The sequence below is a fragment of the Myxine glutinosa genome, chromosome 1, assembly GCF_964187855.1.
Source record: "Myxine glutinosa chromosome 1, kmMyxGlut1.1, whole genome shotgun sequence".
Classification (NCBI taxonomy): Eukaryota; Metazoa; Chordata; class Myxini; order Myxiniformes; family Myxinidae; genus Myxine; species Myxine glutinosa.
In genome coordinates this window covers 31,523,824-31,546,323 of record NC_136261.1, presented here as the reverse complement: position 1 = coordinate 31,546,323, position 22,500 = coordinate 31,523,824, and the positions used below count along the sequence as shown (strand labels likewise).

The 22,500-nt window shown below is 44.0% G+C and overlaps 1 protein-coding gene across 1 annotated transcript in view; it reads right to left on the bottom strand.

Moving 5' to 3' along the window:
- Positions 1 to 22,500, bottom strand: part of LOC137419146 (voltage-dependent T-type calcium channel subunit alpha-1G) — a 640,444-nt gene that overhangs the window by 280,554 nt on the left and 337,390 nt on the right. Inside the window, 7 exon segments of the mRNA XM_078768309.1 lie at positions 4,267 to 4,384; positions 7,499 to 7,684; positions 7,917 to 8,068; positions 14,761 to 15,122; positions 21,288 to 21,761; positions 21,848 to 22,069; positions 22,072 to 22,102. Coding sequence (XP_078624435.1) covers positions 4,267 to 4,384; positions 7,499 to 7,684; positions 7,917 to 8,068; positions 14,761 to 15,122; positions 21,288 to 21,761; positions 21,848 to 22,069; positions 22,072 to 22,102 — 1,545 coding nt within the window.

The window sequence follows — 22,500 nt, the reverse complement described above, 5'->3', positions numbered from 1 at the left end:
CACACACGCACGCACGCACATATGTGCACACACATACACGCGCACACACCATCACGGACACACACACACACACATACACATGCACACATATGTGCACACACACACACACGCGCGCGCACACACACACACACACACACACACACACACACACACACACACACGTACACACATATGTGCACACACATACACGCACACACACCATCACGGACACACACACACACATACGTGCACGCACACACACACCATCACACACACACACACACACACACCATCACAGACACACACACACATATATATATATGCACACACACCATCACAGACACACACACACACACACACACACACACACACACACACACACACACACACACACCATTGCAGACACACACACATGTACACGCACCATTACACACACACACATGTAACTACCTTGTGTACACACACACACATTGATGCACACATGAACCAAAATCTACTTGGTTTGCTCCCAGACGCGGACAGACTGACAGGCAAACAGACAAACACATAGGTGTGTGAAAACATAAGCCTCGGGCATCTTCGGTGGCGGAGGTAACAAATGTGAAATGTGCTTGTGTTTGCTCTGCGAACATTGTTAACTACCTTGTGTACAAACACCTTTGATGATCGTCCAGACATTGTTAACTACCTGGTGTGCATTACATACCCAGATCATACACCTTTGATGATCGTCCAGAAATATACCCCATCTGCATGTGGATAGCCCCGGTATTTGACAGTATTTGGTATGCAAGGATTACTGTTATTATTTTTCCCCTGGTGTTTTGCAATGACTCAAATGTTATTAAATTACATGATGTCTCTCTGTCTCTCTCTCCATGATTTACAAACCCGACAACATCACAAAAACGATCCACGTTGATCGTGATAAGTAGAAAGAGGTCATGTTTGGTTTCTCTCAAGAAAAAAACATTCGTTTTAAAACTCCAAATGTTCTGTTTGTGTTATTACATTCCGCATGTCCCACAACAGATGTTCATTTTGAAAAAGACGAACGCATTGTTTCTCTGTCTGTTGCAGGTATTTTAATTTGTGCCGTTATGTGTTTGAACGGCACTAGGTAAATGGTATATCTCCGCCAGGTGAACAGTTTACGTTTTGTATCCCACTGATTGGTCAGATCTGGATCCGGATCAGAACCAAAATCTAATCGGATTGTTTTTGTCACCTCACCAACTCGTCCACCAGGTTTAGTCATAACTCATCCATAACTTTTTAAGATATCATGTTATATGTCGCTTTTCGCCCCCATCTCTCAATGGTGAAGAATCACTTAAAAATTAAATAATTCTCATTTCCAAATCCATATTCAGATCTTCACCAAAATCGAATCGATTCGTCCTGGTCACACACACACAACCTGTCCAACAAGTTTCGTCCAAATCCGTCCATAACATTTTAAGATACCCTTCTATATGTCGGTTTTAGCCCGACCTCTCAATGGCGAAGAATCACTTAAAAATTAAATAATTATCGTATTCGAATCCATATTCAGATCTTCACCAAAATCGAATCGATTCGTCCTGGTCACACACACACAACCTGTCCAACAAGTTTCGTCCAAATCCGTCCATAACATTTTAAGATATCCTTCTATATGTCGGTTTTAGCCCGACCTCTCAATGGCGAAGAATCACTTAAAAATTAAATAATTATCGTATTCGAATCCATATTCAGATCTTCACCAAAATCGAATCGATTCGTCCTGGTCACACACACAACCTCACCACCATGTTTTGTCCAAATCCGTCCACAACTCTTTGAGATATGCTGCAATGTATAGTTTTTGGCCCTATCTCCCAATGGTGAAGAATCACTTTTAAAATTCTAGTAGCCGGATCCGAATCCGGATCTTCACGAAAATCTAATCATTTCGTCCTTGTCACATACGCTACATCTCTGCCAAATTTCGTACGAATCCGTCCACAAGGTAAAAATTAAAAAGCTCTTGTGTCCGGATCTACAACAAAATCAAATCAATTCATCCTTTTCACACATCCATTGTCTCTCTCAAAAAGGATACAGGATATCTCAAACAGTTGTGGACAGATTCGGATGAAACTTGATGGACAGGTTGGGTGTGTGTGACAAGCAAGAATAGATTCGATTTTGGTGACTATCCAAATCCAGATCCGTATACGAGAATTATTAAATTCTAAGTGATTCTTCACCGTTGAGTGATAGGGCCAAAAACGATATGTGGGATGATATTTCAAAAAGCTGTGGATGATTTACGGCAAAATTTGGTGTATGATTTGCGTAGGTGACAAGAACAAGCCGATTAGCATTTGGGTCAGGCCTCAATCCAGATCCGAGCTATCGGTGGGATGCAAAACGTAAACTGTTCAGCCTGGTGGAGGTATGCTTTATACGGAGTGCCATTCTAGTTCTTCTCCGTTTCCAGGTAATCCCATATGGCCTCAATGGGATTCATGTCCAGACTCTGGGGGTGGCCATTCTAACACTTAGCGCACACCAGCTGAAACCTCGTTCTCCAAATACTGTTTTACTATATTGGAAGTGTGTTTTGGATCATTGTCTTGTTGGAAAATGAATCCTCTTCTGATTAAACGATTTCCACTAGGAACTGCATGGTGCTGCAGTATCTGCTTGTACTTCGCTTTTGCTCGCGTCCCTCGATTTCAACAGGTTGTCCGACACCAAAAGCTGACATACAACCTGTAAACTGTAAGCTAGGATGTTTTAGCTCCAAAAAATTCAAATGTCGATTCATCAGACCAAAGTACGCGATTCCATTTTTCAGTCGCTCAATCTTGGTGTTGCCTTGCAACTTTCAAATGGTTCACCTTATTCTGTGGTCTCAGTGGTGGTTTCTTTGCTGCAACTCTGCCATGGAGACCTGCTGCAGTCAGCCTTCTGTTCAGTGCCGGACGAGATGTTAATGTTTAGGCCTGCCCTCATTTCATTTGTCAGCTGCTGACTTGGTCTTCCATTGTGTATGCTGAGAAATTTCAAGTTATTGTCTTGCCTTAACTATCCATTGGATTAACTCGAGACAAAAACTACAACAACAGTAAATTTAGATGTCATGCGCAGAATCGTAAGGCATGCTAAATAATGCCAAATATGTTTGGCGACAATGCGTGAAATGGTGAGACAGTAGACCAGAAAACGTAAAAAGACAGACAGACAAAGGGACAGACACTATTTTTATTTATGCTGAAGATAGATTTAACCCAAAGACATTGGATTGAAACTTTCAGTGTTGTTATGATGCTAATAAATGGGGTTCTATCAAGACCTGCTAAACAGGTACTTTCACCCATGGAACTAAATGTTAATGAATGAATGAATGAATGATCGTTTTAAGGCCATTTTTCCGCGCTAGAGCGGGGGTTAGGCTTGCGGGCCCCATGACAATCATGGTTCCCTGTTTGAGGCAATGTTTTTATGGCCGGATGCCCTTCCTGGCGCCAACCCTGAGTCGCCTCTTACGATGCGCAGCGATACGGTGTACCTATTCTAAACCGGGGTACACACCGGGATCATTCACCCAGCAAGCTGGTACTCAATTTGCCGACCTCGGAAGGATGACAGGCTGAGTCAACCCCCCTGGTGTTAATTCAGCGATCGACCGGGATTCGAACCCAGGATCCGAGGATCCCAAGCCGGCAACCTACCCGCTAAGCCAACACCAGGCTCAACACCAGGTTAATAAAAAATAAAAATAAAAAAACACCTTTAGAGGCCATTTTTCCCCGCAAGCGGGGGTTGGCCTTTTTCGGGAACTGTGGTTGTTGTTGTTTTTCGGTCCCTTTTTTGAAGCAATGTTTTACGGCCGGATGCCCTTCCTGACGCTAACCCTTTTTGCCGCCTTTAACGACAAGCAGGGAATTACCTGTGAACTGGTACTCAATTTGCCGACCTCGGAAGGATGACAGGCTGAGTCAACCCCCCTGGCGTTAATTCAGCGATTGACCGGGATTCGAACCCAGGATCCTAGGATCCTAAGCCGGCACCCGAGCCGCTAGCCCAACACCAGGGCCAATAATGATGAAAAATATTTAATTATAGATGCTACTTGAGACCCTAACGGTTTTAGTTCCCTTTGTGGAAACTGAAATTTAACCTTTTGAAACTCGAGCTTTGAAATTTTTAACTTGGCTTTTTTAAAATAAGAATTTATAATTTTTTTTTAAATTTATAATAAATTTTTTTATTTAATAATAATAATTTTTAAACCTCAAATTTTTTCACCTGGCTCACCTGGAACACTGTGACAATTGCCCAGAGCAACGAGTCGAAGTTTTTGCGGTCAGACAGCGTCTCACCGTTTTCCAACCTCAAACTGAACTTGCAGCCAAACAAATGCATACCCAGGATGCTACAACATGAACACAAACACAATCGTTACAATAAATAAATTGAGGAAAGTTCTTCAAAATATGCATCCAATAACTTGGTGATCACACAACTTACTCTTCTGAGATTTGAATCTTTTGCTATGGTACGATACGGTGAACATTGGCACTTTTAAAGATCGTGAGTTATATAATTGGTATAATTCGTTCTTGGTAGAAGAACATTGGTAGATCTCGTTCCTGGAGGTGACGTTGAAAAAAAAAAAAATTGTTTCAGTTTTTCTGAAACCATGAAAAAACAAAAAAAAAGAAGTGAAACCATGAAAAGATGCTTCATGTTTACGGAAATGAAATATTGGGAATTTGTTTTTTTTGCTGGAGCATAATCAGTGTTTCTCTTAGACCAAGAACCGTACGTCCCCATCGATAGCAACACAATGCCAGAATTATCGGTCGTTAAAATTTGCCATTTTCCAGTACGTCTAGCGCCAGGAGATGTGATGTGAGAAGTTGTGATGTGAGACGAATCTCTGTTGGTAGCTGCCACAACAGGCGGATTCAAAATGAACTAAGTGTGTGCCAAATTCACCCTACGAAGACCGACATGGCAGCCGAAGGACAAACATCTCCCAACGTCTTCCCTCTGAAGCCATAAAATGCAGAGCAATTGAACCCTACAGGTGGATTTAGAGTTCTTAAACAATACTCAGAGGCAAAGTATTAAAGGCCTAAAATTGATTTATCCAAGCGTAATTAAAAACAAATATTGGTCCTATTCCAAAGTAATAAAAATTAAAATCAAGGGCATGAGAATAACTATGCTGTACTGTAACTTTAGCATCATTTTCTGGTTGCTCATCTGTGCCCCCAACTTCTTTTTGTACAACTAACAGGGACGCCTCTTGGCGGTGGTTGTACCCCCCAATGCAAGCCGGGAGCCAAATCTTCCCCATTCTTCCCTGCTGCCCAAATACGTCAGGGCAGCGCGTTCACGGTCAGAGTGCCGATCGGTCGCCGTCGACCAGCCCTTTCCCTCTTCTCTTTCTCTCTCTCTAATTCTGTCGTGGCCCTGACTTTGTGAAGGTGTGGATACACCATCCTAGAGGTGGAGGATCTCTGGGTCGCTCCTGGGAGATAAATCAGCTGTCTCCGTGCCGTGGGATTATTCAAGAGACCTATTCGTCGCTATGCAACAACAACCCCTTTTCGTATGTTAGAGCAGGAATTTGTAATTTGGTCAGGGTACCTACCAGTGATAGGTCGCCTATTCTTTGCAAAGGATTCCATGGGATCTTTAACGCCCACCAACCAATGCCGGCTGCCGGTACTTTGATTTCACCATGATACTAATAAGCAGGGTTCTACCAAGACCTTGTGATCAGGTACTTTCACTCATGGGATTAACTGTTACTAGCAACGGTACCCGCCCTATGGGCGGGGCTTCAATTGGGAAGCCCAAATAAAAAGGCAAAATAACAGAAATTGAAGAATTTTTTTATTTTAAACGATTCATATAAACATCTGTTGAATCGTTTCACACGCAAATCATCAAAATCTAAACAGTACATGGCGCCAATTTTGAAAAAAGATTGAATTCTGCAAAACGGAGGTGGCCGCTACACCTGTTTCTCAGTCGCACGTTTATGTGTGAGGAGTGCGCGCCGAATCTGTAACACGGAAGCGGCCGCTACACCTGTTTCTCAGTCGCTTTGCACACGCTGCCATGTTACTTCAGAGCCGCACGTTTATATAGGAAGAGTTCGTCAGGAGTCGATCTACTCTCTCCTGGTATGTAGAATAAACAGTATTTGTAGAATTTCAACAAAAGCCACATCACTGTTCATATCGGTAAATATTATTCCATCGTGTTTGGAAAAACTGGAAAATTGGAAAATTGGAAAACTTGGAAAAACAATTATGGCCTATTTTACTCCCAGGGGTCCCAGGAATACCCACCCAAAATATCGTTGCGATCGGTTGAACCGTTTTTGCGGTACCTTTGAATGGACAGACGGATATTTGGTGAATTATAGTAAGATAATGACTTCCTAGCAGATGGGTCAACCAGTTTCAACGTCGTCCATCCATCACGCTGCATGCAAAACACTGGGATGACAGTTTCTAGATGGGTCAACCCCAGGCTACATAGCTCAGAGGTGACTATGTGAAGAGGTGAATCACTATGTGAAGTAAGTGTACGGCGTTTCCATTCAGCAATGTCAAGGAGGACCGGTTCCGTCAAACCAGTCTGATCTGTCTCTGTTTAAAAATATTCAATGCCAGGTTTTCAGAAAGTGCTAATTGGAACAGCATTGTTGAGCTCTTGCAAACGCAATTCTAAAGCAGAAACAGCACTTTTGTTTTCCATTTATTTGGCGGTCGGAAAACTGTTTTTACATCCACGGAATTAATCAAAATGCACCGAAAGTGCCTCCGAAACGATAATCGCTTTCTATGCTTATTATTTCAGGATGAAGATGGCATTAACCTTGCCATGACAACCAAGCCATGCAATATTCAACATGATTTCAAAACAGTTTTCCCAACAACAATATGATGGTAATTTGAAAAGATCACCGAGGTGGTATGTTATGTGCAAATCGTTTCTGTAAAAATATTGAGTCATGGAGCATTGAAAACATGCAAATTAAGAAGTTGGACACCAGTTTTCAAAAATATTGCTTCAATTAAGGAAACTAGCGTGACCCGCACGCCTCACCACATGTCGTTTCAGAGGGATAAGCATTTTTGACCATTTCAGTGTCTTTTGAGTCTTCAGGGTCTTTTGGGTCTTTGGGGTCTTTTGGGTCTTCAGGGTCTTTGGCGTCCTCAGGGGCATTGGGTCTTTTGGTTCCTCTGGGCCTTTAAGGGTATTTTGGGTCTTTGGGGGTGTTTTGGGTCTTCAGGGGTGTTGGTGGTCTTAAGGGTCTTGGGGAACTTAAAGGGTTGTTAAAGGTCTGAGGGGACCTTTAACTAAAGACCACAAAACAGTCTAAACATAATTAAGAGGGTGTTAATTTTTTTTGAAGAAGAAGACGTTTTGGTCGCATATAAATATAAACATACATACAAACCGACATAACCATATACGTTTGCTCTATTATAATAAGATGTGATCACGGTCAGCGATGACTCACCTGAAGATGAAAATGAAGAGCATGAGGAGCATGCAGAACGTGGCAACATTGTCCATGGTTCGCATGAGTACGAGCAGTTGGCGCCGCAGTGCCGGCAGGAAGCGCACAAGTTTGAGTACGCGAAGCAAGCGAAATGTACGCAACACGGACAGTCCACCTCCTTCCTGCCCCACAATCTCCCACACGCTGCAACAGAAGTAATGACTAAGGTTGAAGTAAGAAAAATGAGGATGACCTGGGAAATCTAGGTTTAACTAGGCCTCAGCCTACAACTGAAGCCAGTGTTAGCACTTCACTGAGGAAACAAGAAAACACAAAATGAGGATAGCTTTTCAGATTAAGTGGGTTTTAAAAATGGCATCTCTATTTTGGCAGGCAAAGGCCAACTTCAACAGAAAGAAAAGTGGGCAACCAACACCTGATGATAACGATAATCCCATCGAAGATGCTGTAAGGGTTCTTGATGTAGTCCAGGATTCCGTAAGCCAGAAGCTTTATCAACATCTCCAGGGCAAACATGCTGGTGAAAACCACATTGCTGATCTCAAGAGCACTCGTCAGTTCATCAGGCTGTGGGAAAGAGGTGTGGGGTTAGCGATCTACGTGGTCCCTGATCGATGTGATGGAAATCGCTGAGGCAGCTCCTTTAGGTTCTTAACATCTCAGATTACATATTCCTTTGATGTCCCAGAAAATAAACCCTGGTAGAGAACCAATGATCAGATCACCGACAGCGTGCAGTGGTTGATGGAACAATACACATATCTGGCCGCTTCACCAAACTCAAAATACACACAGGTAAGCACCTACTCACCTACTCAAACTCAGTTCCAATGACAGTTTGGAACTGTCTCATCAGCTCCAAGTTGCTTTTTCTTTTACCAGTGAGTAACGGGACTATGAGTATTCCATTATAACATAAGTGGAAGAGCTTGGTCATCATATAATTAGAAAAGGTGGGAGAAAAGGGTTAGAAGTGAAAACGTTTTACAGGGAAGTGGTGAAGGAGACACGGACGGTAGAGATAGAGGAGAAAGGGTAGGGGAAGAGTAATGCATACAGTATTCGTGGTAGTGGAAGAAAGGGAGCAAAATGCATTTTACATATTAATTTGCAGACAACTAGCAATGTCAATTAATATCACGATGATTTTATATATATATATATATATATATATATATATATATATATATATATATATATATATATATATATATATATATATATATATATATATATATATATATATATATATATATATATATATAGATAGATATTGTGATAAATATTGGGGTAGAGTGATATATAGATTCAGGTAGATCTGTATAGGTAGATGCTCCGATGATCGGGGGTAGGAAGGACCATTTCGATGTACGTACATAAGTAGAGGACCTGTTTAGCCCGGATGTCGGATTAAGCTCGTATATTTGTGATCATACGACGATGGCCTTGTGCTAATTTATCATAGGGATTATGTTAATTCCCCTGAATGTGAGACCTTGTGATTTATCCTCCGTCCCGTATGGCAACGCGCATAGACACTAGGCAGGCCCAAAAGCACCACACACACTAATTAAATTCCCCCCTACAATAAAACTCACCGGAAGTGCAGGCAGGAAGCACCCACATTGCGCCAAAATGGCAATAAAACATTGCTCAGGCAGGCCGAGAGCCATGCCCAGAAGGACTCACTATTGGGCGGGAGTTGACCAACCAAAGGCCAGAGTAAGGAAGGATTTGTAATTGGCCAGGGACGGAGCAAGAAGCGACCTAATAATTGGTAGAAGGAAGCGACGGACTGATTGGCCACCGAACGATGGCGTAAGGAGGAGAGCGCGAAGCGATCGGCCAATGGTGAAGGACTGACGTGGGAACAACATTCGAGAGGTCGAGAGGCGACAGACTGATTGGAAGGAAGGACCGATGACATCAGACCACGGGCGATAAAAGACCACGGCTGGCCGGCATTTTGCCCCTCTCGTTTTTGGATCTCTTCGCGCCCAGACCTCGTCATTCTCATTGACCCTGGACTCTTGCTTGCTGGACGACGACGGACGGTCGAGGGACAGTGGAGCGCTGACGATTCTCCTCCCCTGCATTCACGTGCGAGAGATGAGCGTACAAGCGAGGCTTGAAGCTGCAGTGTACACTGGCCTAGCAGCGCGGAACGAGAGGTTTGCGCCAACAACCGGGTGGCCTTCTTCCCGCCAAGCACGGAGCCGCGTCCAGACGGCGAGTTTGGGGCAGACACTGTTCCTGACAGGATACTTCAGCCCATTTGAACTAAGTGCGCTAAATAAAATCACACACCATTCCCTTCCACGTTATTTTATCCCTTCGTCTGTGTTTAAGTCTGGTGTGAGGGATCCCAATTTAGGACATTTATTTGAGCATCGCGTTTTCATTGTTCTCGGGTTCCATTAAATAAACCTCTTATTTTTGTACATTGTAAATTCGGTTTTCGTTTGAGTTACTTTTTGCAGGATTGAAGACTGCTCGGCGGATCGCGTCAGGTAAAAGCTTCCAGCTTCTTCTTCTTCTTTCTTCATACTGCGCTTGTATAGTGAAATGCACGATAAAATTGAACGCCTTCGTTAACGCTCGATTTGCAACCCGTGATTTCCCGGTCTTCACCGAGGGGAATCACGCGACAATATATATCGTCCTGTCACCAGTGGGTAAGACTGCTGGATGACGGATAACCGAGACAGTTTAACTCCTGAGGCGGCACCCCGAAAAATGGCGGTACTTTTGTCGCGCGCGGAATGAAGGGAGGCGAAGTGTTTATCTGAACGGAACACACAGGTTTATTCCGAAACTACAAACAAGTAAACATGACAAGGGAAACCCAAGAACTGTTGAAATCAAAGAATGAAAATGAAGGCTGAGGTAAAACTAAAATTCTAACTGAGGTACCTCCACACACAAACTCAAAAACAAGAGACAAGGGGAAAGATAATTAAATTAAATTAAATCCCTTTTTGGCCGTCCGGCAGTCAGCTTTGGTCTCAAGTGGCCCTTTTTGAGGACAGTGGTGGTGACAAGGCTCAGGAAGCACACAGATGGCACCGAAGGCGCCAAGGGTCGTGAGGCAAGTTGTGCAAATGGCCCTCGCTCACTCTCCACTCTGTCCGAAGCGCCAAGAGCCCCACAAACCACAGCCTTTATTGCTCCTCGTGGTGCCACAAAAGCACCCGCAACTCCATCCAGCTCAAGATCGACCAAACACAGCCAAGATGGCGCTGCTTCTTGTTCGAGCAAGAACCAAGGGAGAGACGCCCTCTTTCTCTTTTATTCGAGAAGCTTCTCTATCACGTCACACCGACCAATGGCAAAGCCCTTTTCAAATCACCCCATGGTCCTCTCGGCCAATCACGACATTCAGGGGCGTGGCCTGCCGGCTCTTTCTTCCACGCCCATCGTACCACTCTGGGGGCATGGCCTTTTTCCTTATTAGGTCTATTGGGCAGGGCTTAGTGTCCGGAAACCTGCCTGGCTTGCAGTGGATAGTTGTTGTGGATTAATGGAGTTTTCATGGCCGGCCTTGTCAGCAAAACGTAAAGGGATAACGACAGAGGGAAATCACACACTTGGAAAAACTAACTTTAATCCCTAACTAATTATCACTGCTTCACCCCTCGTGTAAAGACACATATACAATCCGAAGCTACAGTTTCCCGACCACTATTATCAGTCACTCAGTCGGCAACATGGTCCTGATTATTTAAAGGAAAACAAAAGCTAAAAGCAGAAAAATTATTATTTTTGTATCCAAAGTCAAGGCTTGTGGAAGAGATGGAATACAGAACGGATCAGAATGCAAAAGAACAAAAGGAACAGCAGAAAGAGATGGGGAAACATCAGCAGCAGGGCCGAGAGTTAAAATGGACAAACAAGGGATGTGGGTAGGAATGAGGGGTAGGGGAAGACACAAGAGGTGGACAAGATGGATACAGAAGAAACATCTCAGGAAAGAAAAACTGGAAGAAAAAATTGGGATGGCGGAGGACTTAGCGAGAGTAGAAAAAAAATGATGGTTTGGGATGGGGGCTGATCTGAGAAGGTAGTGAACACTTGTCATGAAGTCTTGGAGAAAAGGCAGAGATTGAAGACAATGTGGAAGTTGGTTCCACAGTCGGATAAAAAGAGGAATGAAAGAGAGGAGGTGAGCAGTGATCCTGGATTTAAGTACTTTCATCAGAAGGGGATTGATGGTGGACCGCATGTGCCCTGTGGATACCTGGGGGTTGGAAGGAGGCGGGGGCGGACAAAGCATGAAGAGAGTGCAAGGTGCAAGACCAGAAAGGAGGCAGTAGAAGACATGGAGACCACCAACCTTCTGTGATGGTGAAGTGATAGGCCCATGGACTCTGCCTCAGCATGAGAGAATTCAAATATCTTGAAGGCCTTGGTTTCCATGGTGTCAAGCTGAGCAAGGTCTGAGGCAGAGGGTGGAGCGCAGTATTCCATCAAGTTGTGAATGAGGCCTTGTCGGTGGATATGAGATCAGGTGTACCAAGGACAGACTTTGCATGATGGAGGAGGCCCAGTCGGCGGCTGGCTTTGGAGGCCAACTTTGAAATGTGGTTTGCCCAAGAAAGATCATGGCTCATAATGAGACCCAGGAGTTTGAGTGAGTGAACTTCTTCAAGAGGATTGCTAAAAAAAATTGCCAGACGGTCCTTTTGGAGAAAGAGATTTGTCAGGATTGAAAGACTTTTTTGGGCAAACCTGAAGCGAGATATTTTATCATTTCTGGAGAATATCTCCCGATTGTTTTTTGTTAGCCAAAAATGGCTAAATTGATTTAAGGAACAATCTACAGTATATTGTCTTGCTAGTAAAGACTAGTGTCGATATGCATCGGCGGACAGGTAGACAGATGGGTGAAATCAACAGAAAGTTGATCGAGGCATGCGATCTCCTGTGGGAAGCAAAGGGAAGCTGACATGTCGGGCGTTAACCCTATCAGAACAAAATAATGATTGAGACAACAGCAGAATTTTTTGGAATTTACAATTTCCTGGACGTATCGCTTTTTAATCGATCATTACATTCAACTAGCAGGTACACGTGGAAATTCCAGATAGTATAAAATCTAGCTTCAACAATATTATGCAAATAATAATTACTTGATGACCCTTCCCCCCCCCCCCCCCACCCCTTCCACACAAACACCACCCCAAGTCCTCAGCTCCATCCTCCCCAAATCCCAAGTCCTCAGCTCCATCCTCCCCAAACCCCAAGTCCTCAGCTCCATCCTCCCCAAGCCCCAAGTTCTCAACTCCCCCCTCCCGTAACCTAAAGTCCTCAGCTCCGCCCTCCTCTAACCCCAAGTCCTCAACTCTCCCTACCCTAACCACAAGTCCTCAACTCCACCCTACCCTTAGCACAAGTCCTCAGCTCCCCCCTCCCCTCACCCCAAGTCATCAACTCCCCCCTCCCCCAACCCCAAGTCCTCAACTCCACCCTCCCATAACCTAAAGTCCTCAACTCCCCCTACCCTAACCACAAGTCCTCAACTCCCCCCTCCCCCAATCCCAAGTCCTCAACTCCCCCCTCCCCCAACCCCAAGTCCTCAACTCCCCCCTCCCATAACCTAAAGTCCTCAACTCCACCCTACCCTTAGCACAAGTCCTCAATTCCCACTACTCTTATCACAAGTCCTCAAAACCCCCCTCCCATAACCACAAGTCCTCAACTCCCCCCTCCCCCAATCCCAAGTCCTCAACTCCCCCCTCCCCCAATCCCAAGTCCTCAACTCCCCCCTCCCCCAACCCCAAGTCCTCAACTCCCCCCTCCCATAACCTAAAGTCTTCAACTCCACCCTACCCTTAGCACAAGTCCTCAATTCCCGCTACTCTTATCACAAGTCCTCAAAACCCCCCTCCCATAACCTGAAGTCCTCAACTCCCCCTACCCTAACCACAAGTCCTCCACTACCGCCTCCCCCAACCCCAAGTCCTCAACTCACCCCTCCCACAACTGAAAGTCCTCAACTCCCCCCTCCCATAACCTAAAGTCCTCAAATGCCTCCTACCCTAACCACAAGTTCTCAACTCCCCCCTCCCCCAACCCCAAGTCCTCAAATCCTCAACTCCCCCCTCCCCCAAGCCCAAGTGCTCAACCTCACCCTCATCCAAGTCCTCAACTCCCCCTCCCCAACCCCAAGTCCTCAACTCTCCCCACCCCTAACCCCAAGTCCTTAACTCCACCCTCCCCTCACCCCAAATCCTTAACTCCCTCTGCACAACCGCAAGTCCTCAGCTCCCACAGCCACGAGTCCTCAAACCCTCCAACCCCAAAGCTCCTCCTCCAAACTCCAAGTCCTCAAATCCCCTTTCCCCCAACTCCAAGGTTTCAATCCCCTCCCCGCTCCAAGTCTAGAGACCCTCTCCCCACCCCAAGTCTGCAACCTCCTGCACAAAGTCTCAACCCCTTCTCCCAACTCTCTGTCACTCACACCCAACCCTGTCATCCTCCCTCCCTTATTCAAGACAAGAAGGCATTCTAACATCGTTAACCCTTCGAGTACGGATGACGTCCAGTGCCGCAACCCGCGAAAAGGTTTGTGTACGGATGACGTTACTACACGTCATTGACTATACCTACAAATAGATCGTTAGTACGTGGTTGCATTCCCGTAATGCCAAATTAATCCCGTACCAGGGGTATTTTTATCAAAAAAAATCCCGTACTCAAAAGGTTCAACATTATTTATTCATATCATGAGAACAATTATCTAAACTACATTCAGATCAACATTGACAATCCCGCGAGATATGTCCCATGGAAATTCTATGGGATTGCCACCGTCAGGTGATTGTGATGATCCGAATTGTGTTTATAAATGATCCTAAATTCATTATCTTCTTCGTTATGCATATATACAGTATATATATATATATATATATATATATATATATATATATATACACACACACACACACACACAATGTAAGAAATTAAATAACGACGAAACAATGGTTAATTCACAATCTCGCGAGATTTCGTCATCTCGTGATATGCATATTCGCACATCCCCAACAGATTGATTGTAGTTACCTAATGAATTGGGAAGTGAAATACCACGACACCTTTTCATTCACATTGTACTTCAGCATGAAAAGGTGGTCCTTATATATATTTCATGTTAACGATTAATTTAGAGGATGCAATGAGTACCGGTATGGTAAAATTTTCCAGCAAAATGAATGCATGAGGTGTATAAGGAGATGTATGTAGGATACACGGTGACAAACCTGCTCATGGTACTCGATACCCATGCTGAGCGTGTTGATCAAGATGGCGACCATGATGCCTCTCCCAAAGTACTTGCTATCCACGATGACGCGCAGGCAAGTGCCCATGGCCTCCAGGCTCATGCACATTGCCTCACCAAACCCTTTCTTTCTCCTGCTCCTCCGCCGGGCATAGTTTGGTGCTCTAGTCTCAGTTTCTCCCATGTCATCGCTCTCCGAGTTGCTGCCGTTCCCAGACTGAGCGTGAGCTAGGACAGAAGCATCGGTACATAGAGGACATCCATCCAGCCTGCAAGGCAGCAACTGGCCCTGGGCACCAGCCACCGTGAAGGACACACGTGGTCCAAAGTTGCGGCAGGAGCCTATAAGGAGGGCGATTTTGGGAAATTTTATTCGGAGGGCAATGAGTGAACAACATAGTTATAGTTGTAAATGTATCCAACAAACTAAACTTAACTACCATGGTGAAACCCACATTGAGCGTATACCACGTGCACTGACTGCAATGATCTACAGAAGGTTTTCTTGGAGCATGCTCTTCAGTCTTCATACCAGAGATGTCAACAAGTCACTTGAGCCAAGTCTCAAGTGAAGGTACAAGTCTTTGAGGGCAAGTCTCAATTCAAGTCTCAATTCATGTCTCAATTCATGTCTCAATTCATGTCTCAATTCAAGTCTTAATTCAAGTCTGACATCTTTGAGGGCAAGTCTCAAGTCAAGTCTCATGTGACGTCTCAAGTGAAGTCTCAAGTGAAGTCTCAAGTGAAGACCCAAGTGAAGTCCCAAGTGAAGTCAAGTCTCAATTCAAGTCTCAAGTCAAGTCTCAAGTCAAGTCCCAAGTCATGTCAATTCAAGTCTCAATTCAAGTCTCAATTCAAGTCTCAATTCAAGTCTTAATTCAAGTCTGACATCTTTGAGGGCAAGTCTCAAGTCAAGTCTCATGTGAAGTCTCAAGTGAAGTCTCAAGTGAAGTCTCAAGTGAAGACCCAAGTGAAGTCTCAAGTCAAGTCTCAAGTCAAGTCTCAAGTCAAGTCTCAAGTCAAGTCTCAAGTCAAGTGTCAATTCAAGTGTCAATACAAGTGTCAATTCAATTGTCAATACAAGTGGCAATTCAAGTGTCAATTCAAGTGTCAATTCAAGTGTCAATTCAAGTGTCAATTCAAGTGACAATACAAGTGTCAATTGAAGTGTCAATTCAAGTGTCAATTCAAGTGTCAATTCAAGTGTCAATACAAGTGTCAATACAAGTGTCCATTCAAGTGTCCATTCAAGTCTCGATTCAAGTCTCAATTCAAGTCTCGATTCAAGTCTCAATTCAAGTGTCCATTCAAGTCTCGATTCAAGGGTCGATTCAAGTGTCAATTCAAGTGTCCATTCAAGTCTCAATTCAAGTGTCAATTCAAGTCTCAATTCAAGTGTCAATTCAAGTGTCAATTCAAGTGTCAATTCAAGTGTCAATACGTGTCAATTCAAGTGTCAATTCAAGTGTCCATTCAAGTGTCCATTCAAGTCTCGATTCAAGTCTCGATTCAAGTGTCAATCCAAGTGTCAATTCAAGTGTCAATTCAACTGTCAATTCAAGTGTCAATTCAAGTGTCCATTCAAGTCTCGATTCAAGTGTCAATTCAAGTCTCGATTCAAGTCTCAATTCAAGTGTCAATTCAAGTGTCGATTCAAGGGTCCATTCAAGTCTCGATTCAAGTGTCCATTCAAGTCTCGATTCAAGTGTCGATTCAAGTGTCGATTCAAGTCTCGATCCAAGTGTCGATTCAAGTGTCGATTCAAGTGTCAATTCAAGTCTCAATTCAAGTGTCAATTCAAGTGTCAATTCAAGTGTCAATTCAAGTGTCAATTCAAGTGTCCATTCAAGTCTCGATTCAAGTGTCAATTCAAGTGTCAATTCAAGTGTCAATTCAAGTGTCAATTCAATTGTCAATTCAATTGTCGATTCAAGGGTCGATTCAAGTCTCAATTCAAGTGTCCATTCAAGTGTCGATTTCAAGTGTCAATTCAAGTGTCAATTCAAGTCTCAATTCAAGTGACAATACAAGTGTCAATTCAAGTGTCAATTCAAGTGTCAATTCAAGTGTCAATTCAAGTGTCAATTCAAGTGTCAATTCAAGTCTCTATTCAAGTGTCAATTCAAGTCTCTATTCAAGTGTCAATTCAAGTGTCAATTCAAGTGTCAATTCAAGTGTCAATTCAAGTGTCAATACGTGTCAATACAAGTGTCAATACAAGTGTCAATTCAAGTCTCAATTCAAGTGTCAATACAAGTGTCAATTCAAGTGTCAATTCAAGTCTCAATACAAGTGTCAATTCAAGTCCCAAGTCAATTCTCAATTCAAGTCTCAATTCAAGTGTCAATTCAAGTGTCAATTCAAGTGTCAATTCAAGTGTCAATTAAAGTGTCAATTCAAGTGTCAATTCAAGTCTGACATCTTTGAGGGCAAGTCTCACATCAAGTCTCATGTGAAGTCTCATGTCAAGTTTCAAATGAAGTGTCAGGTCTTTGAGGGAAAGTCTGAAGTGTTTTTGAGGGCAAGTCAAGTATCAAGTGGCAAGTCTTTGAGGGCAAGTCTCAAGTGAAGTGTCAAGTCTTTGAGGGCAAGTCTCAAGTGAAGTCTCAAGTCTTTGAGGGAAAGTCTCAAGTCGTTGAGGGCAAGTCTCAAGTGAAGTCTCAAGTCTTTGAGGGCAAGTCTCAAGTGAAGTTTCAAGTTTTTAAGGGTAAAGTCTGAAGCAAAGTCTCAATTCAAGCTTCAAACTAGAACGGGCACTCGGTAGAGCGCATACCTTCGCCGCAGCTACTGTTCTGTACTTGGCATGGGAGTGTAGGGAACAGAACAGTGAACAGTTTGGTGCTGATTTCATGCAAATCGGATAAGAATTGACCGAGTTATGACAAAAAACGCACATTTTGCAAGGTCGTGACCCCCCTGACCTTTGACCCCCAACCGCTAACAAGGGTAATGTCTTCACTGGGTCATGTCGTATATCACAAGATCGGGCATTGAATTCTGAACATTTTGGCATTAGTTGCATGCCAATTGGATAAAAATTGACCGCGCTATGGTAAAAATACGATTTTGACCTTTTCGTGACCTTGACCTTGACCTTTGACCCGATTGCTCCCAAAATCTAATCAAATGTGTCCCGTATAATAACCAATCATCCCACCAAATTTCATGCAATTCGGTTGAATACTTTTTGAGTTATGCGAATAACATACACACACACACACACACACACACACACACACAGACATACAAATAAATACACAGCGATCAAAACATAACCTTCCGCTTTTGCGAAGGTAATTAAGATGCTTTGCACGTGTGGGGTAAAATAATAAAATAAGTAGCGATGGTAGTAAGGTCCCTTGGGTAAAAAGCTCTACCAACAACAAAGTTCTTTCTCGTCATAAAAATATTTATTTGGGGGAGAAAAGTGAAACTATGCCTTCCAACTTACAAAATTTAAAAACACACATTTAATAGTCTCCACTAATTCACATTTAATGATTCTTATTGGTTCGTATGCAGCGCAAAGTTGCGAGTAGCATTATTGGCCGAGGGCGTGGATGACTTATGCACAATAAACCACCTAACAGCAACGGTGCCATAAACCTACAAAATTCCCACTGTAGCTTAGGGCAGAATTTGGAATTTCTTCATGGTGCCGGCGATAGCTTGTCGACTTTTCGTGAAGGGCACCGTGGTGTCATTAATGTCCACCAACTAATGCCGGCAGATGTGACGGCCATTTTAACGTCCATCCGAGGGACGGCACACACATTGATGAATAACCCTGCCTGTGAAACACCGAGATGATAGTTTATAGCTGGGTCGAGATTCACACCCAAACTAGACAGCTTAGAGTGTGCCATCCTACTATCATATTTAGTGATTAAACCAATTTATCTAAATATGACTTAAAATCAGCATGCTTGGGGTAATAAGGCCCATACCAAACATTTGCCAGTCTGGACAAAATCACCAGGTACAAGTCCTCTATGTCTACATAATGTGATGCATGTCTAATACTGGCAGTCCTCATCCTACAGTAAGCAATACTAGGCCCACCCTTCATCCTCACACTGTGCACAAACTAGTGATCATTATCAGATGCTGGCACAGAATATTCCTCATGTACTCAGACAAGTACACCTGCGCATCTTCTTTATGTTAGGTGGACGTAATTAGCAGGATATTGCCTATTCACATATTTGGCCTTGTCTCATATTCAGAAAAACAATGAATTTCACAAAGTAATTACATATTATTAAGAACGTCAAAAATTCATATTTAAGCGAGAGTGAAACCATTTTCAACAATATATATTTGAAGGCACTCGTATACCCGCTCCCTGTGGGAGCCTATGGGAGTGGTAGGAAGAGTTGTTAATATCTGGGGTATTTAGATTGCAGTAGATCTCGGCTCAGGTCCGTTAGTCTGTGGGGGACACGATAAGCATATAATGTCTCAAGAACGTCGGGTTTCCTCCCTTGCAGTTTAATGTTAAACAGCAGTAGCGACTGTTCTGTTCAAAAAGTTAATCATGCGTGTTTGTGTTTTATTTTTATTTATTTATTACTTACTGTAGGGGTGCTCCACAAAACACCATGATAAGCTATCTACAGACTTGGCATTTAATATGGAATATTTTTTTTTTCTTCACTTGGGTTTACTTTCTTAACTCGGTATATCAATCTGGTGAGTTTCTTTTACACTTTGGTGATTTATTTGTTAAAAGAACCATGTCACTGATTGTCTGTCGCAGCAAGAAGTCAACAACAGGATTATATCACAGGTGGCGTGGCAAAATGTACGGACAGGTGCATTTGATGATTGGCTTCACAGTCGGGTATACAAGGGTTGTTGCGTTCTGTATTAGTGGAAAACAACTGCTGCACGTCTCCAAAAGTTATTGCCGCTTCCTCTGGAGATGGTCCGTCAACTCGACAATTTTGTTTGTTATGGAGTGGTGGCTTTACGAAATTACGGCATTAAAAACAGCGTGCTATTGCTCGGCAGTATGGCATCACTCAAGGTCAGGTGTCAAAGATCCTGAAACGAAATGCTCAGAGGGGTGTCCCTACTCCAATACCGAGGCCAAGACGTCCCCGCAGAACCACAAGGAGGGATGATCGCCAGCTGCACCGGTTAGTCCACAATGGCTGTACCAAGTCAGCTAATCGGCTTAGGGCTGAGTGGCGGCAACTGACAAATGTGCCTGTATCCAGAAGGCTAGTCAACCAAAGACTGGTTCAAGCAGGCTATCGTGCCAGGCATCCCCTGAGAAAGCCACGCCTGACCAGACAACACCGCCAGCACCGATTGCAGTGGGCCAAAGAACACGGTCAATGGCAGCCAGGACACTGGAATCACGTGATCTTCAGTGACGAGTCTAGATTTCTGATCTATCGTCAAGATGGCCGCGTCCGAGTGCGCAGACAAGTGCATGAAGCCTACAACAAAGATTGTATAGTGCCAAGAGTCCAAGCTGGAGGTATTGGGGTGACCGTTGGGCTGCTTTTCATGCAGGGGGCAAAACTGACCTGGTTGTTCTGAATGGAAACCTGAACCAGTTCAAGTACAGGGCCATTCTGGAAGAAACATTGCTTCCATTTGCTCGTGCAGCCTTTCGAGGAAACTTTGTCTTCCAAGATGACAATGCACGGCCTCATCGTGCTCGCATGATCCAACACTTTCTTGCTGACCGTGGTGTAGAGCACATGGAGTGGCCTGCCATGTCCCCGGATATGAATCCAATAGAGAACTTGTGGGCAGAATTAACGCGTCAAATAGACCACTTGCACCAGCAGCCGACCTCTGTGCGTGAATTCCAGCAGGCTATTGTCACTGCATGGCAAGCGATTCCTGTCCAAACCTTGGCAAATCTCGTGAATAGCATGCCTCGACGTGTACGCGCTCTCCTGAATGCTCGTGGGGGTTACACGAAGTACTGAACTGCAATTTTACTGTCCGTAATCCCAGTCGTAATTTAACTTTTGTTTTTGTTTAAAATTTTTTGGCTAATGTGCAAAATAAAGAGATACTTCTGGAAATGAAGTCGCTACAACCTCCATTGTATGACTCTTAGTCCTTCTGTCAAGTGTGGTTGAGATTGGATAAGTAACGGCCGAATGTATCACGGTCAGACAGACAGACACCAAATTGCATAATTTAGTATGATGGGCAGACTCACCTTCCATTCTGAAAACAACAGAGGTCATTTAAGGTGGGTAAAAGTGTTTACTGTGCTGTTCTTCCTTCACAGCAGGAAATGGGAATTTTCTATTCAACCACCCACCAACTAATGCTGAATGTTTCGTCTGCTAGCAACATCCATTTTCCGAGTTGGGAACTAATAGGAGCATTCCCCGTTGGGTCTTATTCTCCGATGGGCCTTATTACCCGCAAGCACCTTAAAGACATACTCAAGGACGACTCAACACTAGGACTTTCCTCATCAATGTGGCCATGTTTCTTCATCGCTAAAGTATGACGTGCTTGCTTTACACTTACTGTGTGCACTGACAAAGTGCTGAAGCTGTGTGTAAGGATTAAGGGAGACATTTTTCTTTGGATCCAGGTCTCTTGATGCATGCTCTGGTGCCAAGATCACAGGGTAATTCATGCTAGATTCCTCCGTTGTTTTCACTGTGGGTGAAATGGCCTGGCTTTCCAGTTTGGGCAGCCCCTCCAAGTGGCAGTCAGAGTGATAAACACTGTGAACTCTATCTGAAGAATCTTTTCTCTCTGTAGAGCTAGTTCCACGAAATAGGCCTGATGTAGGGGTCTCATCATAGCACCCATGCTTACCCCCATCTTCGCACTCCTCATCAGTACCACCACACAGTGACCTCTGCGTCGGAACATGGTAGTGGTGGTGGTGGTGATGGTGGTGATGATGGATCAGGTGGTGTATTGATCTTGAGTGGTGCCGATGTTCTTACATTGTCGCCTCTCCCTCCGTTGTGTTGTTGTTGTTGTTTCTGAATCTGTGGTTCACTCTCAGAAGCACTAGGCTTTCCTCATCAGTGACTCCATTGTCGTCTGACGCACCCAACTAAATTTCCGGTCTTGTTTCTTGTTTCTGGTTTCCCGCCAAGTGTGGAAACGTGCAAGGAAGCGCCGTCGGGCCTTGCGGCATATGTGTGTGGCATAGCGAATCAGCTCGTCGTAGCAGGTGCCAGGTTCCGAGAAGCTGGCTAGTGTACTGTCGTTGGACATGAAGCGAGTACGCTGCTCCAGCATCAACTTGTTCTCGCGTTGCTTCGTCTCCGAGAACTGTGTAGCAATTACACAAGGCAAAGGTTTATCATAAAGAAGGAACCAACCTAGGGGATTGGATGGAAGTAAAAGGAAAAGGATGGGGGGTGAGGAGTGAGTCAGGTAATGTGGGAAATTGTGAAATCTTCAGGGTCATATATTGAGCAAGTATGCAAAATAAATATTTTTGAGCCCCTGTTCCCCATGCCACATAATGCTGCTTCCCTGCTCTCTTCTTAGCCCCTTTATCTCTCTCTGAACTCCTCTCCCACTTCCTACATTCATTTAGCGGTTCTACATCCCAGGACGGTGCCATAAACTGCTCATTACTGTGAGATGGCTCGCAGTAACGCAGCGAGAAATTCCCCGAACACTCATGATCTTTCTACAAATGGTAAAATCGAACATGAACACTTGTCGACATTTTCCTGGACCTATATTTACATTTCGTGTCTGGCATCAACAA